General features: G+C 37.7%; 1 protein-coding gene across 1 annotated transcript in view; it reads left to right on the top strand.

Moving 5' to 3' along the window:
- Positions 1-5,897: 5,897 nt before the first annotated feature.
- The window catches only part of LOC139074364 (oocyte-secreted protein 3-like), a 51,922-nt gene continuing 41,303 nt past the window's right edge, over positions 5,898-16,516 (top strand). Inside the window, exons 1-2 of the mRNA XM_070564019.1 lie at positions 5,898-6,000; positions 7,461-8,016. Of these exons, the coding sequence (XP_070420120.1) occupies positions 7,902-8,016 (115 nt within the window). The 5' untranslated portion in view covers positions 5,898-6,000; positions 7,461-7,901. The remainder of the gene's footprint in view (positions 6,001-7,460; positions 8,017-16,516) is intronic.

Genomic DNA, 16,516 nt, shown 5'->3' with positions numbered 1-16,516 from the left:
GTAATCTACACAGAAATTAAAATATAATGATGTACACCTGAAATTTATATAATATTATAAATCAATGTTATCTCAATAAAAAGATAGTTAAAATGGTAAATTTTATCTTATGTACATTTACTATGATAAAAACATACCAATCCCCCCCCAAAAAAAGTACTCTGATCATGCTAAAAGATATTGCACATTAACTCTGAGCTCTAAATTTTTTTGATGTCAACTCTTTCCACATGTTAAACAAGTATAGAATTTTTCTATGGCTTTCAGTGGTTTCCAAGATTCATCACTCAGATTTATAACATTCAATGTAAATATTTCAGTGACATGGTAAAAGTGTATCAAGATGCCATTCCACTTGGTCTCAAAGTTTGGTGTGGGGGATCTTTGGGATTCAATGTCTCAGTTCCACAAAATTGCAAAGTGCATTTAATGATTAGACTAATAAGCCCTTCCTTTCATATATCTCCATGAGTTAGTAATAAAATGAAAGATTGGTTTTCTCTTCATTTTTTAGCCATTTACTCTCCTAACATGGAACTGAACCATAAAATATATCAGAAAATAGTATTACGAAGGAGGAAGCATTGTAAGATCATATCATGCTTGATTCGTACACCTACTAAGGTAACTTGGAGTATTAAATGACTCTGCTTTCTAGGTCATTTACTGTAAAATAACCTAATTACACCAGATTGTATATGGTTTGATTCTAAAATGAATATTACCTTTAAAGAATAAAAAATGAGGGTGTTTATTAAAATGTTTTTGCAAATGCAATTTCGTGTTTGTTCAGAATAACGCTTATGGGTGAGTCATAATCTCTCAAATCTATGCACCTGCAGAAGTATCTCATAAGTAAAGGTGAACCTAATGCATTCAAAAGGGGTCTGGTCTATTGGACTCACCTCGAGGCATAACACTCCAAAGGGATTTTCTGACAGTCACAATGTATATTCCTAGGTTTAAAGTACATCTCAGTTTGAAAAAGGAGAGTATCCTCTGAAACAACCTAGGAGAGCACAAAGTTTAAGTATAAGGTATTTTTAGTAATAGAGGAAGTATGCACACATTTGAACAGGAAGTAGAAAACATTGAAGATCACAGAAATTGCTACTGTCACTTGTTAGGTACAGACGAAGTTCTGACAACCCACCAAAGAGGAGTGTTATCTATAAGGGTGGATTTAAAGTGCCTGGGAAAAATCTGCATAGTACATAGGAGCAAACCTAAACTGCCACTTAGAGCCATCTTCATTATCCATTAATGAAAAAGCTTTCAACAGCTCTTTTGAGAAGGATGACTTGGTGGTTAAATAACAGAGTGGTTTAAAGTGTAACTTTTGGAGCGTAACCATCCTGGTTTGGCATCTAACCCATCACCAAACAGCTGTGCATCCCAAGGCAAATTATTAATACAACTTCCAAAGCTTCAGAGCCCTCATTTCTAAAATAAAGACCAAATTATTCATAGGTGAGTATTAAAATTAGTCATTGGCCCAAAATAATATTGAATATTTGAAATATTTGAATATTTGAAAATAGTTTGAATATAAACTGTTTCAATTTGCAAATCTATGAAAAGACAATATTCTAGGGTAACAATAGTTTAAGATTTGCGCCTAGCAAAATAACCAACAGAAATTTTATTCCAATGAAAATCCACTTCCCATATTGACACACATCCTCGTAGAACATGGGTAGATTCCAATGATCTGATGTTGAATATGAAATACCTTCCCAGGACTGGTGACCTTCCACATCAGGAGCATTGAATGAAACTTAAAACTGTCTGCTAAGCTTTAGTGAAATACAATAGCAGCCTAAAGACAACTTAAAATCAGTTCCTGTTAATCAGTCTGGAAATCTGTGCACTAAGGTTCAGTGCACACAGATGGCCCAACATTCAGTGAATGATACACAAGGAACTGTGTTGTCATCTACCCATAAATTACTATAACTAGAAGCAAAATTTGTTCTTTAAAAAAAAGAATAATTTTGGCACCAGGCATAAAAGTATAAAAAACTATTTATGTTGTTTTTACAAATAATCACTATGCTCACCTTTGTCCTGATGCCACAGTCATGAACAGGATATATAAAATCATACACAAATGTTTGTATCTGAGTCACAGGGCAGCCTGATCCCAGATATAATTCATCAGCAAATATATAGCGATTGCTGCTGTGTGCACATGGGCTAACCGAGACCATCACCCAGTCCAGAGAACAACTTATCTGCACTGCAGAAAGAATCACATGAGAAAGCATCAGATGAGTGTCTTAAAGAAGAGCTCGAAGAGCATTCAGCTCCACCCTTTGTAATAAATAAAAGGTAATCACAGCTTAAAGAATAATGTACAAAGAGTTTTCATATTACCACTCTTTTCCAAAATATTTACATAATTATATCTCCAAATAACTAGATTTCAGTTATTTCAAAGGGAAGAAAATCAACCCATAAGAGTAAGAAAAACCATAATCTTATAGCCTCCCGCCTCCTCTTAAAGAAATTAGATTCCAAAGTGGGTGATATATCGAGGACCACACATAAGGGGCAGAAGTAAATTGCAATGCATCAGAATATGAGTGATGCGCTCCCAGGAATACTTTCCAGAGAGGGAGAAGGAGAGAGTGAGGCTGTATAGAAGAATCCACATCTAGAGCAGCCAGAACCAGAAGCAATTACAGCCATGAGAGGACACAGCTTAAAGAGAGAAAATCCACTGACTGGGATGAAATTTCTATGAAACTTTTTTATGCAAAAGCCGTTCTTATCTGCTACATTGAAATCTTCAGTAAGTCAATAATAATCACTATTTCTAATGGCTTCATCTTTCCTTTTGAAGAAGTGAAAATGTGCTAGATTTTGACTTAGTGTGCTGGATAAACATTAACCCAGAGTTTCTGAAGGGGTGATCAGAGTTCAGTTTCATAGGTCCTTCTATTGTTGAGAAAGAAAACAAAGATTTATTAGCTTTCATATTTAGAGATGCATATAAGTGACAGAAAAGAAAGGCAACCTTAAATTACATCGTAATACTTCCAAATTGGAGAAGGACAAACTAGAATGAAGGACAAAAGTAAACAGATTTCAAACAATCTAGAAGGCAAAAAAGAGGGAAAAAGAGACAAAAAGCCAAAAACAAACAAAAGAACAAAATGTAAGTAATAAACAGATGTGCAGAAGAGTATATTGCAGAATTATTTGAAAGATGAAAAGAATTCAGAACAAGCCAAATGTCCACCAAGAGAAAAGTGGATAAATAAATTATGGAATAGACATACTATAGAATATCATATAGCTGTGAAATAAATAAACCAAAGCAAGAATTTCCATACAGAATGGAAGTGAAAACTGACTTTTGACTGTAAAAAGTCTTAATAAGGGGCCAGCCTGGTGGCAGAGCGGTTAAGTTCCCACGTTCCACTTCGGTGGCCCAGGGTTTGCTGGTTCGGATCCCAACTGCAGACATGGCACCGCTTGGCAAACCACGCTGTGGTAGGCATCCCACATGTAAAGTAGAGGAAGATGGGCGTGGATGTTAGCTCAGGGCCAGTCTTCCTTGGCAAAAGGAGGAGGATTAGTGGCAGATGTTAGCTCAGGGCCAATCTTCCTCCAAAAAAAATTAAAAAATAAAATAAATTTTTAAAAAGTCTTAAGAATATTTATTTTATTTATTTTTAAAAAGTAAGAAAAGAAAGAGAAAGAGAGGGAGAAAAAAATATCTTATCCTCTGGTCTACAGGACCTGAGTTGACAAGTCCTTTTGACATGATTTGTCTTGGCCACACTAACTCCCAAAGGAGACAAATTATGATTTTGTAAATCTTTCATCTATTAAAAGCAGATGGAAAAAGGGAGGGAAAATAAATAGTTGGTTGCAATCAAAGAATTGCAAGTGTATCAGCAATAACAACCAATGTAAATGAACAAAATATTCCGGGTCTAATGACCAACAGTGGAACGAAGAAATAAATTGTAATATATTTGTATAATCAAATTCTATATGCTATATAAAATAAATCATAGCTATATATATAAACAGGTAAATCTAAAAACAATTGTGAGAAAGAAGCAAGTCACAATACAAACTTTATGTATGTATTCATACAAAGTTAAAATGAGAAACATTTTTTTAAAGCTTTTTCCAAGCAGACTATTTGTAAGTAGCTGATATCTGTCTTATGCTTATTAAGGCATTAGAATCACACCCCAAAGAATGACTCTAGATCTCATCTGATACAGCCTCCTCCTGTTTTACAAAAGCAAAAGCAATAGGTTTAAATCTTTTCTTCCTATTTTCCCATTGATATAAGTAACCATAACACAACCTGTCATCCAAGCTAGAATAAATACTTTGAAACATGGATTTCATTTCTTAATCATCTCCATATTCACTGGCTGCACAGAACACACTTGAATATATGTAGATACATATATATACATATAATTGTATATATACGTCTATATACATATACATATATAATTTCAATTGTAACCCTTGCAGATAGTACTACCTATACACAGGACTTCTAAATGAGCAGAAATTGCAGAATTTCTACTTTACCACTTAAGAAAGGAGAGGGCAGGAGAGAATAAAACCTGACTAGCAATCCAAACTTTAGGGAGGCAGTGTTCTCCCAGCTGGCTGGACAGGGTTTAGATTCTGTAGACACTCAATTATTAGTTAAAAAGAAACTGGTAAAAACTGCAATACAGTTTACTCATAAGTCAGTGAAGGATACTCAAAGTGAAAATTCATAGTCCAGTTAAACATAAAGTCTGGCAATTTGACTGACTGTGCTTGGAGCCTCAGACCAATACGTGGACTGGGCTGAACTAGTTAAAGTGAACATGCATTCAAGCTGGTAATTTTGCATAGTAACTGGAAAGTTAAGTTACACTGGGTTGGGATGACAATTAAGACAAATTTCCTATACTCTCATAGTTCTCCATATTACTATATGTGTTTAAATATAGCCACCACTAAAGAACTTGCATGTCAGTTCTCTTTGGAGCCTAGCAAAACCTAGAAAGTAAATAAAAGTGGCATCCCCTCATTCCACAAATAAGTAATTCAGGCGCTGCTGAAGTCTGATCAATGCCTCCTGTGCCCCTCCAGCACATCTTTAAAGGCAAAAAAAGAAAAAAAAAGCAAAGCAACAATAGGAGTATGCTCAGTAATACTCAGGGATGATGATAACTAGCTATTGTCTCCTACAGAAAGAACATAAGGCGATGAGTAAATTGATAAGGGAGTCCAGGTCTGAAGCCTTACTTAAAGCCTGCTTCTGGAAGAAATATATGAACAGGTATATGGTCAGAAAAATCAGGAGACAAGATTTCCTTCTTAGTACAATTTAGATAACTTGTCACTGATGTTTTCCAGCATTCATGCCAATCTTGATAACACAGTATATGCCAAACATTATAACTGGAGTGTGTAAATCGCCTAAAAGTTAAATTACTTGTATTATTAGGCACCAACCATACACATGATTGACCTTGACCCTATCCACTTCACAGACCTAATTAGTAAACTGTCCCTCTATGGTAGCTGTAGAAATGCTAAGAACTGGAGGAGAATTTTTCCACAGCAAGAGCTCACTAAATTATCTCCCTGTACATGAATCTTTCATCAGTTTAGGAAAAGACAACAAGTGATTGTTGGAAGAAACAAATGTCCTTAAAAGTGACCATCTGCCATCAATATTTTAGTATCTCACACTTCTCATGAATAAGCCTAACATGATTCTGAGCAAGCCAGTCATATGTCAGAGTGGCTAATTGTGTGTTATCTTCTTTCCTATTTGACCAGTGCTCACGTACGTGATCAGTGCGAGGTAATAATAAGTCAGATCACACAATGAAATGAATAGCTCACAATTGAAACCTTAACTAGGAAGGCCCCCAAGCCAGTACTAGGGACCAGTAGGCCTTGGAAGACATTCAGAATATTCTTCAGCACTTTGGAGGAGCTGAATCTTCCCAGCATGAAAAGGTATTTATGTGATTAATGAGTAGGAAAACTCCAACACCATTTGAGCCTAGAAGTTTTTGGTCTTGACAGATAAATCATCATCAAGAAAGAACAGGCAGGGAGATATTTGGGGGAAAAATGTTTTCTTGCGCCTTTTTATAATCACTCTCTCCTAGCCACTTGAAGGCTCCCTACCCCCTCCCTAAGGAACTACTGATCTGCTTTTTGTCGCTATAGATTCGTTTGTATTTTCTAGAATTTTACAAAAATGAACTACATACAGTATGATCTCTTTTTTGTCTGATTTCTTTCATTTAGCGTACTTTTTTTTTGACATCTATCCATGTTCTTGCACTTTCAATTGTTTTGGGACTGGAGACACCTGTTCTACCTCAGTCACTGTAACTTGAATCACATGCCTCCACGTGTTTGAAGTATTACTCTACAGCGCCTAGACAAGATTATCAGGAAGATCCTTCCTAAAGGCAAAAAGGTTCCAACAGTTGGGATTCAAGACAGGTTTAAAAGGATAGGTGGACATAGACACATGAGAAGTCCACGCTTCTGCCTTCACTACTTTTATTCATACTAATATTAGAGTCAATTTCAGTTTGACATTCTGAGGTTATATCTCAAATAGCTGAGAAATCATTTGAGGAACACACATAGCTGCTGCATACATTAACTGAAGCAGGATCTTCCTCACACCCGAGCATCGTGTACCATAGCCCAGCCTGAACACCCTACTCACCCCATCCCAGAAGCCAGAATCCTCCCCTGACTCCCAGGTCACTGACCTTTCTCCACATGTGCTGAACTGAGATTATTCAAATGTCCATAGCTAACATAACTAACCAATGCGCAAGCTGCGCTATTCTAGGCATTCTGAAAGATTCATTTTAGGTAAGTTGGAAAGAACAGAAACTATATATAGTTCTTGCTCAAAGGGTTTACAGGCCAAATGGATAAATAGGAAATTCAAGTATCAATTCCAAAAAAGACTCCACCTCAAGCAGAAGGAAATAGATACATCTAAGTGACTTTAAAAAAAAACACAAAGGGGGCTGGCCCCGTGGCCGAGTGGTTAAGTTCGCGCGCTCCGCTGCAGGCGGCCCAGTGTTTCGTTAGTTCGAATCCTGGGCGCGGACATGGCACTGCTCATCAAACCACGCTGAGGCAGCGTCCCACATGCCACAACTAGAAGGACCCACAACGAAGAATACACAACTATGTACTGGGGGGCTTTGGGGAGAAAAAGGAAAAAATAAAAATCTTTAACAAAAAAAACACAAAGAACATAAATAATATTGAAATGCTGCCTTAGAGTAGTTGACATTGACACTTAGTCAGAACTTGAAGCTGGGAAGCATTCAGATAACACAAAACATGGAGAATATTCCAGGTAAAATAGACAAGATATACTGGAATCATCTAATAGATGACCCAGACATTGACTTTGCTTTATCCTATTGGCTTTGCAGAACCATTGGTGAATTTGACATCAGTGAAGATCAGACAGCATTTTAAAAAGAACAAAAGAGCATCATCAAGGGGAAATATGGAGAGTCTGGAAAGAGGAAGGTCAGTTAAGATAGAACCAAGTAACTTACAATACAGGCAAGTGCTACTGGTAATTTGCAGTGGGTTTGAAATGGCAAACTGAAAACAGAGTCGAGGGCTGTTCCCAAGGAACCTCTGCAGAGAAGGATCCAGGGAGAGAGAAGACCACAACAAAGGAGAAAGAAAATCTCAGACATTCAGGCAGAAAGAGAAAATGTGTCCTCAGTATATGGACTCAAGTCTACTGGACCCGAAAATACGTGGTCAAAATATTTGGCCCCAGGAGAGTGCCTGCCTGGAAAGTGACCCTTCTGAGTAACCCCTCCAAGGCAGCCTTCTCTACAACTGGTCATTTACCATAGATGTCCTCAGCGCAAGGCCAAATAAAGGCAGCAAGGAGAATCAAGACCTCTAAAGCCACAGAGACCTTCATCTGGGCTGACTCCCAGCACAGGACTTCTCAGGAAATAGGAAGTAGTAAGTGGCAAGTGGCTTAAGTGATTTTATATGGCACCCCATGCTCAGCTGCCTTCATTTTCCTGCTCATTTAGATAACCCACGGAGGTTCTTACCACAGTGTCAACCATCTAATTGGTTGACACTGTGGTAAGAAACTCTGATTACCCCAACACTGAAGCCCAAAGAGGCGTATCAGGTGAAAATTGCCACCTGATATCTGTGTCTGTATGAGGCCTGTGAAATCATCTGGGAGGTTGGCATGTCACACACTTCCAATAAATGCTAAATTGGAGGAAACTGTTTTCACCAGGTAATTTTCAGGTGTTATCTAATATGCTGAACAGCCTAAATCATAAAATTTGAAATCAAAAGACTTATTTCTTCATTTCTATGGGTTTGGCTGGAAGAATCAGCAGCAGAAATAATAAAATGACTTGACCAGGAACATAAATCCTTAGGAGGAGACAGGGACCTAAAGAAAAACCATCTTTCTTGGCATCAAGAAAATCCACAAATCCATCTCTGTTGATTCTTCCATAAATTAACGTTTTAGTTACTTCAATAACGTTAAGACTTAAAATTATTTATTTATAAGAAAACAAATACATGTATATATCTCACAAGGATAAATATAAAATATACATATATTTGTCTTCATGTTATATATGCATACATATGTATACATAATTTTATATGTATAATAAATATATATATATTCACTCTACTGCTCTGTTGGGATGATAAATAAATAAAAATAAAAAAAACAATAAAAGTTCCAGCTAAAGATTTTTATTCTATTTTCTAAAAGTGTCAGTAGCGACACAAATGTGACTGTGTAGTTTTAAAGTAACTTGGAAATCAAGGCTCATGGTAAATAAAATTCAGTAAGTCTGAATTGAAGGCCTATTACTATATTTAGAGACATGTGAATTATGTTTTCGATGTTATGATCTGCTCTCGAATAGGTAAATGCACAGGGCTTCCCTGAGTGTCGGGAAAAGGACTTCCATTTCCAACATCACATTCTCTAATGGACAGTAAGATCCCTAAAACTGCCATTCACAGTGTCCTGCATCTGGAAATCATGGAGAACCCAGCCACCAACAACAAAGAGGAAAGAGTATTGAAGAAAGACATAGAGAAGTCCACATGATACTGTTTGCTGTCTTTTCTTTTCTTTTTAACTTTCTCCTGATGTTCACATTGCTATGAGCTAGTTCATAAACTTTACATGTATCTTTTAAATCATTCCAATATAAGCGTCTAATATTGTTCCAAAAGGCATTGGAGTTTACTTTTTAAGAGTTTAACGTCTGGAATCATAGACCATTTTTCCACTCTCAATTTATGCAGATTTGGGAAAATTAGTTAAACCAGCGAAGTCTCATGTTCATACTCTGTAAGAAGAAGCCGATACTACCATCTACCTTAGAATTTTGTTGTGAATATTAAAAGAGATAAATGTAAGCAGTGTAGCCAAAATTAATATTGTACAAAAAATATGTAATATATAACTATTTTACTCAAACTTGAGCACAGTTAGTACCAGGGTTTCATGCCCTGTTCCAAGGATTACTCAAAGCCACGGAATAAACAAAGGCCATTTTTCCTGAAATTCCAATTTTAATACAGAATTTCACTGTGAAAGAATAATGGAATTTATTTTATTTTATTTTATTTTATTTTTTGAGGAAGATTAGCCCTGAGCTAACATCTGCCACCAATCCTCCTCTTTTTTACTGAGGAAGACTGGCCCTGAGCTAAGATCTGTGCCCATATTCCTCTACTTTATTTGTGGGATGCCTGCCACAGCATGGCTTGACAAGTGGTGTGTAAGTCCACACCCAGGATCTGAACCTGCGAACCCCAGGCTGCCAAAGTGGAATGTGTGAACTTAACTGCCATTCCATGGGGCCAGCCCCAGGATAATGGAATTTAAATATAACATTAGTGTAAAATGGATAGAGTTAAAGCAGAGATAAAATATAAATCTTATTTTTTAAACAACTTCTAACTTAGAGAAATGTTGCAAAAATAAAGAACATTTCCTACAAATAAGGACAGTCTCCTACTGCAGTGGTTCTCAATATGTGGTTCTTGCATGTCTGTGGGCCCACAGGATCAAAACAATTTGCATGTTAATACTAAGACATAATAAGCCTTTTTCACCATGTTGATCTTTGCAGAGATGTGTGAAAACAGCAGTGGTTAATACCACCGCCTCCTGAGCAATCAGGGCAGCGCCACCAAACTGTGTGGGTTGTCATTGTATTTTCACCCCATATAATCTCGGTAAAGACGGGTAAAGCCAGTTTCGTTTAAGAATCAAAGTACTGGGGCTGGCCCCGTGGCCGAGTGGTTAAGTTCGCGCGCTCCGCTGCAGGTGGCCCAGTGTTTCGTTGGTTCGAATCCTGGGTGCGGACATGGCACTGCTCATCAGACCACGCTGAGGCGGCGTCCCACGTGCCACAACTAGAAGGACCCACAACGAAGAATGCACAACTATGTACCGGGGGGCTTTGGGGAGAAAAAGAAAAAAATAAAATCTTTAAAAAAAAAAAAAAAGAATCGAAGTACTAAAAAGCATTCATTTTATTAAACGTCAACCCTTGAGTGCATGTCTTTTTAATATCCTGCATCATAAAACAGGAAAGTATATATGAAGCACTCCTGTTGTGTATCAAAGTATGAGGATTTTGCAATTGTTTGAGTTGTATACTGAACCAGCCACTTTTTTCAAAGAACACCACATTTACCTGAAAGAAGGATGGTCAGGCAAACATTGACTATTTGGACTTGGTTATTTGACAGATATTTTCTAGAACCTGAATGAAATATGCCTGTCACTTCAAAGAAAACAACTGACCATTTTTGTATCCAATGATAAAATTCAAGTGTACAAGCAGAAATTAGAATTTTAGAAAACGTGTGTTCCCTACCACTGAGCTGGGCAATGAGCTGTGAAGCTCAGTGGTGATCACACACCAGTGATTTTTTTTCTCATTGCAGTATGAAACATGTTGACATTTCGAAGATCTGCATAACTGAGTGAACCCACATTTTCCAAATAACCTAGGTATGATGCGATAAAAGCATGAGTGTTAAAAATTTTATTCAAAATGCAAGAGAGACCCAAGGATTTTCACATAACTTAGTATGCCAAGTTTATTGATGTATTTCCTGATTCCATAGTACAACAAACCTTGAGGAAGATTTGGTGTGGCATCAAAGAAGAATAACCACAATTATCTGAAAAGGCTGTTAAAATACTCCTCCTTTTCCAGCTACATATTTGTGTGAGGCCAAGTTTTCTTCATGTACTTTAACTAAAGCAACATACCACAAAGACTAGAGGCAGAAGGACGTATCAGACCCCAGCTGTCTTCTATCAAGCCAGACAGGAGTCATGCGAAAATATAAAACAATGTCAGCTTGCATTTTTGGGGAAAGTAGTTATTTTTATAAATTGTATGTTATTTATGTTAACACATGATAGGTTTATTACAGTTATTTTAATTATTTAATAAATATTTTTAAATCCTACTTTAATTTCTAATATAGTCAATTTGCATAGCTGAAACCTACATAAACGAAAGTTCATTGAAATGCTCGATATTTTTAAGAGTGCGAAAGAGGTCCTGACACTAAAACTTTGAGGGTTACCAAAACCAAAAACTTAATATTGATACAGTACTGGCTCTAATCCTTACACTTCCTTCAAATTTTATTAATTGTCCCATCAATGCCCATTATAGCAAAAATAATAAAAAATAAATAAAATCCAGTTCAGATCACATATTGTATCTAGCTGTCTCTTTAGCTCCCAACATTTCCTCAATCTTTTCTTGATTTTCATGACCTCCACACTTGCATTTCGTAGAATGCATCAATTTGTGTTTGTCTGACGTTTCTTCATCATTAGGTCTGGCAGGATTTTCACAGAAGTGGTACTGTGTTCTTGCTGTACCCTATCAGGTGGTGCACGATTTCAATTTTTCCCATTATGGATGATGCAAGTTTGATCACTTGATTAAGCCGATGTCTTCCAGGCTTCTTCACTATAAAGTTACTCTTTCTCACTTTGTAAGTGACTTGTATTTATGGGGAGATAGGCTCTGAGACTGTAAATATCTTTTCTCTTGATAACCTTTCAATTTACCTGCTTATATCAGTATTCCCTCATGGTTACCTATTTTAGTCTATGGATTATAACTCGTTACTATCAGTATTTATATTTAAGCTCAAATTGTTTCAGATTTGACCAGTGGGAGCCTCTTTAGAGAGCTCCTGCATTCCTTTGATATTTCTCTAGCACTCTTTAAGCATTTCCACAGTTTTTGGCATCAAAAGTTGTTCTGGGTTTATCTTGTGCTTTTCCTGCCCCAGCCCTGGCATTGGCCATTCTTTCCAATGACCCTTGGTTTCTTTAAGTAGAACATGGTATTTGGGAACTGAGATACGGATGCTGGGTGTATTCATTGCCACTAGGCGTCACTATTCTCACGCCCGGTCAGTGGAAAAAACTACAAAAACATATGCGTGCATATATGCGTACATATATTTACGTTATTTCTATATTTACATATCTTGATCACTATGAGTTCAAATTTATATCTCCAATTCCAATGCAAAAGAACAAAGCTCATTTCAGTTTGTCTTTCTATATTTTTGTTCCCTTCTCTAACAGTGAGAACTCTGGTTCCTCTTATCTTTAGTAGGTGGAAATTTTGGATCAACATCCCTGTGTGAAACAATCTACTGTCATCATCACCCCCACCAGGCATAAACCATACTCACCCCACTTTGGCTTCAACCTCCTGCCATGCTATGCCCATCTCTCTCTGTGTGCATAAACACCTCATCCCACGTATGCTCTGAAACCCAAGGCCATGTTGCTCTCTGAAGCAGATGCCTGTTTCACCCCACTAGGAACCCACCTGAGCTTCAAAACCCTAAACCAAACCCCTCCACCCCATAGCCTCTTCTGGACAGTGTCCTAATCCCAGTGGAGCTTCAACACTCAGTTTGGGGCCCCAATATGTTATTATAAATAAGTTATCTCGAAGACACTCATATCCACCTTTTAAAAGGTCAGTTCTTAGATACAAGTCTTAGGATGGAGTTGGGGGAAAAAATTCCTGTAAATTTAAACTAATTAAAATTCCTACACCTAAGATAACTAAGGACTGCGATTACCACTGGCTGGCTCCCTTTTTCCCCTGGAAAAATCTGCCTCCGTAGGATCTAAACCAAGACTCTCTCAGCCAGTAGCCAGCCTTCTTCAATTAGTACTTAAAAGTCATCAGGCCTAAGGAAAAATATTTAAATAACAAACTTTTCTAGAACTCGCTTTATGTTTCAAACATTTCTTACTGCTAACTCTTCTTCACATTATTACTTCTGATTATGAGGCACAAAGAACTCGTATTCACTGTGTTTCTAGGAAATTACTCCAGGTCTATTTCTATAACTAAGGCTATGGCTTTCTTCTTCCTTCCGCTCTAAGGTTTTCTGTATTTCAACAATCACATGTTTTCAATAATCCGTGATCTTAGAAGTTTGGCCTTTGAACACTGAGGTCTGAAAAACCATATTCACATTGTTCTTCAACTGTTTGTGGCCTTCCTGGGACAGGCATCTCTTAATTCCAAAAACCCTCCAACCTCATCTTGCTCATGAGTCATACCCACTGCCGCTCACAAACACAGAGGAAAATGAATGGTAACAATGAAATAGCAACAAAAACAAATTCAAACCTAAAGCACCTGTCACTGAAGTTCTGGTAGGTACAGCTAATAATAACAGAGTCTAACTGAGTTATTCCAAATTTAGTCACATTGATTTATTACCAATTATCTCAGGACAATTGCCTTAAGAGTAGTGTCTGCCAAACCCAATTGTAGACAAACCTGTAAACAAGGTTGACAGTGAGACCTGACATCTCATTGGCCCCCAAGAATTACTTATATGTCACGCAACCTTCAAAGGTTACATGTAGAATAGATATCTTCTAACAGTTGCTTATTTCTGGTTCATTTGCTCAGTGCCAAGGCTGACTAATCATTTCCTGATCTCCTACATACAAGAGGAAAGGGAGGTAAACATGAAAAGGCAGGTGTCCATCAATATAAAATGTTCCTGCAGAAACTGGAGGATAAGCAGCATAAGAAAATTAATTTAGGAAAAGCATCCTAGACGAGAGCTAGATGATCAGGGCGGCAGAGACCAGTGCAAGATTTCTTGAAAGTTGTTCTGGTGGAGGGTTCAGACATGGAAGAGGCACATTGCAGAGGAGAAAATGTAGACTTGGGATGAGAAGAAACACCTGCTGTTTATAGAGTAGTCCATAAAAGTAAAAATAACATCAATTTGAATTTAGTACATCAGCTGAAAAGGTAAAATAAGACAGCGACACTTATCTGGCCCCGAGTCTAATTAGAACCAGAAAATCCTGGTTAAGTTCCTCCCTATTTAGTATCCAGTCAGAACAATGAGAATCAGAAAATCAAATAAGAATCCAGTTCATTCATTCAGTCCACATATTGAGCATGTCAGTGTGCCCAGATGTCAACAAAAGCTATCTCTTTAAGCAAATTTCTTGAATTTCTATTTTATACCTCTCAGTGCTCCAGAAGAAAGTCAAATCAAGAAGGATTTGCAGTAAAGCTAACTTCAAGGGAGCCTTTTGGATACCAGATCCAGAACAATCACCTCTCAGAATAAGGAAAATAAGAGGAAGCTGAGCTGCCTCATGTGACTTTACAGCTCACAATGAACTTGGGTATTCTATACGCTCATAGCATCTGGTGTTGCTATACACTCAGCCCAATTTCCTAAAATCCCACCCTTTACTGATCACATGGGTTCTAAAATTCAACAGAGTAGGTAAAGTAAAACATGAAGATTAGTTGTGCCAGAAATCTCTTTGTTCTTTATGTCCATGGTAGTGACAGGAGAGAAAGTGTATGCAAATCTCATGCCATGTTTTTTTTTTTTTCTTTTTTTCCATTTTAGCATCTCAGTCGTTGTAGGAGTAATTTGAGCAGCACCAGCAGACTCCACCTGACTTCCTGATGGTCCTGGATCTTCCACTCGCAAACTTCTTTGCATTCAGCTTTTCAGGAATCTGTCTTATTCCTTCCACCTGTACTCTAGATCCTGTATCCGCTTTCCCCTACAACCACCCAATTTCTATTCTTCTCTTTCCAGCTATATTCCTAGGAATAGCCATTTATACTCACCCAGTTTCTTTTCTTCTCATCCTCTCCTAAACCTGATTCAATAGACTCTTGCTCATACTTCTCAACAAAAACTGCTTTTGTCAAAGTCACGAGTGCTCTTCATATTGCTAGATCTATGGTCAATTCTTAGTTCTCATCCTACTTAACCTTCCAGCAACAATTGATGTGACTGATGGCTCCACCTGCTTGGCTTCCAGGACCCCACTCTATCCTAGTTTTACTTCCAGTACACCTTACCAACTTCTCTGTACCTCATTTGAAGATGCTATCTCCTCTCAGCTACCTCGTAACACTGGAAATCCCAAGACTCAAGGCTTGGACCAATTATCTTCTTTTTCCTTACTGTTTGCTTTGAACTCACCCAGTCTTATCAGCTTTAAATATTATTTTTTGCTGATGAATCCAAATTTTCTACATCCAGTCTGGACTTTCTCCTCTGAACTCCAAACCTATGTATTCAACTACCCACATGCTATCACCTCTTGGAGATCTAACAGGCATTTAAACTTGACATTTTCAAAATAGAGCTCCTAACAAGGATCTCCCACATTCTTATCTGAGTTAGTGGCATCACTTTATCATAGCTTGAAAATCATAGTGTCCTGGATTCCTCTTTTTCTCTCATACCCCATATCCAACTGTATGCAAATCCTTCTCAGTTTTTATGTATATGTAAATCTGACCACTTCCTATTTATTCCACTGCTACATCTAAGCCATGGTTCTCAACCTCAGAACTATTGACTTTTGGGGCCAGATAATTCTTTGCTGTGAGAGGCTGTCTTATGCACGGTAGGATGTTTAGCAGCATCCCTGGCGTTTACCCATTAGCTGTCAGTAGCACACCACCACCACCACCACCACCTTTCATTATAAGAGAAAAACCTGTCTCCAGATCTGTCCCCTGAAGGGAAAGATCATCCCTGGATGAGAACCACTGGTCTAATATGTCATCATTAGCTCCCACTCGGAGAACTGACCCAATGGGTCTTTCTGCTTCAGCCTTTGCTCCCTCTTGTATCTCTTCTCCACATAGCAGCCAAGGTGGTCCTGGTAAAAAAAACCCAAGTCAGATCATGTCACTCCCTCATTTGAAATTTTCCAGTGGCTCCTCATCTTGTTTCAAATAAAACTAAGGTTGTCACATCAACTTTGGGAAACTATATGACCTACCCCACTCCCTTCCCATTGTTTTGGATTATTTTTTTAACCTCATTTATTACCACTCTGTGAACACCCTGGGCTTGCTCTCCTCTCAGGGACTTTATAGCAGGGATT

This window comes from Equus przewalskii, chromosome 11 (genome assembly GCF_037783145.1).
Source record: "Equus przewalskii isolate Varuska chromosome 11, EquPr2, whole genome shotgun sequence".
Lineage (NCBI taxonomy): Eukaryota > Metazoa > Chordata > Mammalia > Perissodactyla > Equidae > Equus > Equus przewalskii.
This window is presented reverse-complemented; position numbering and strand designations above follow the sequence as displayed.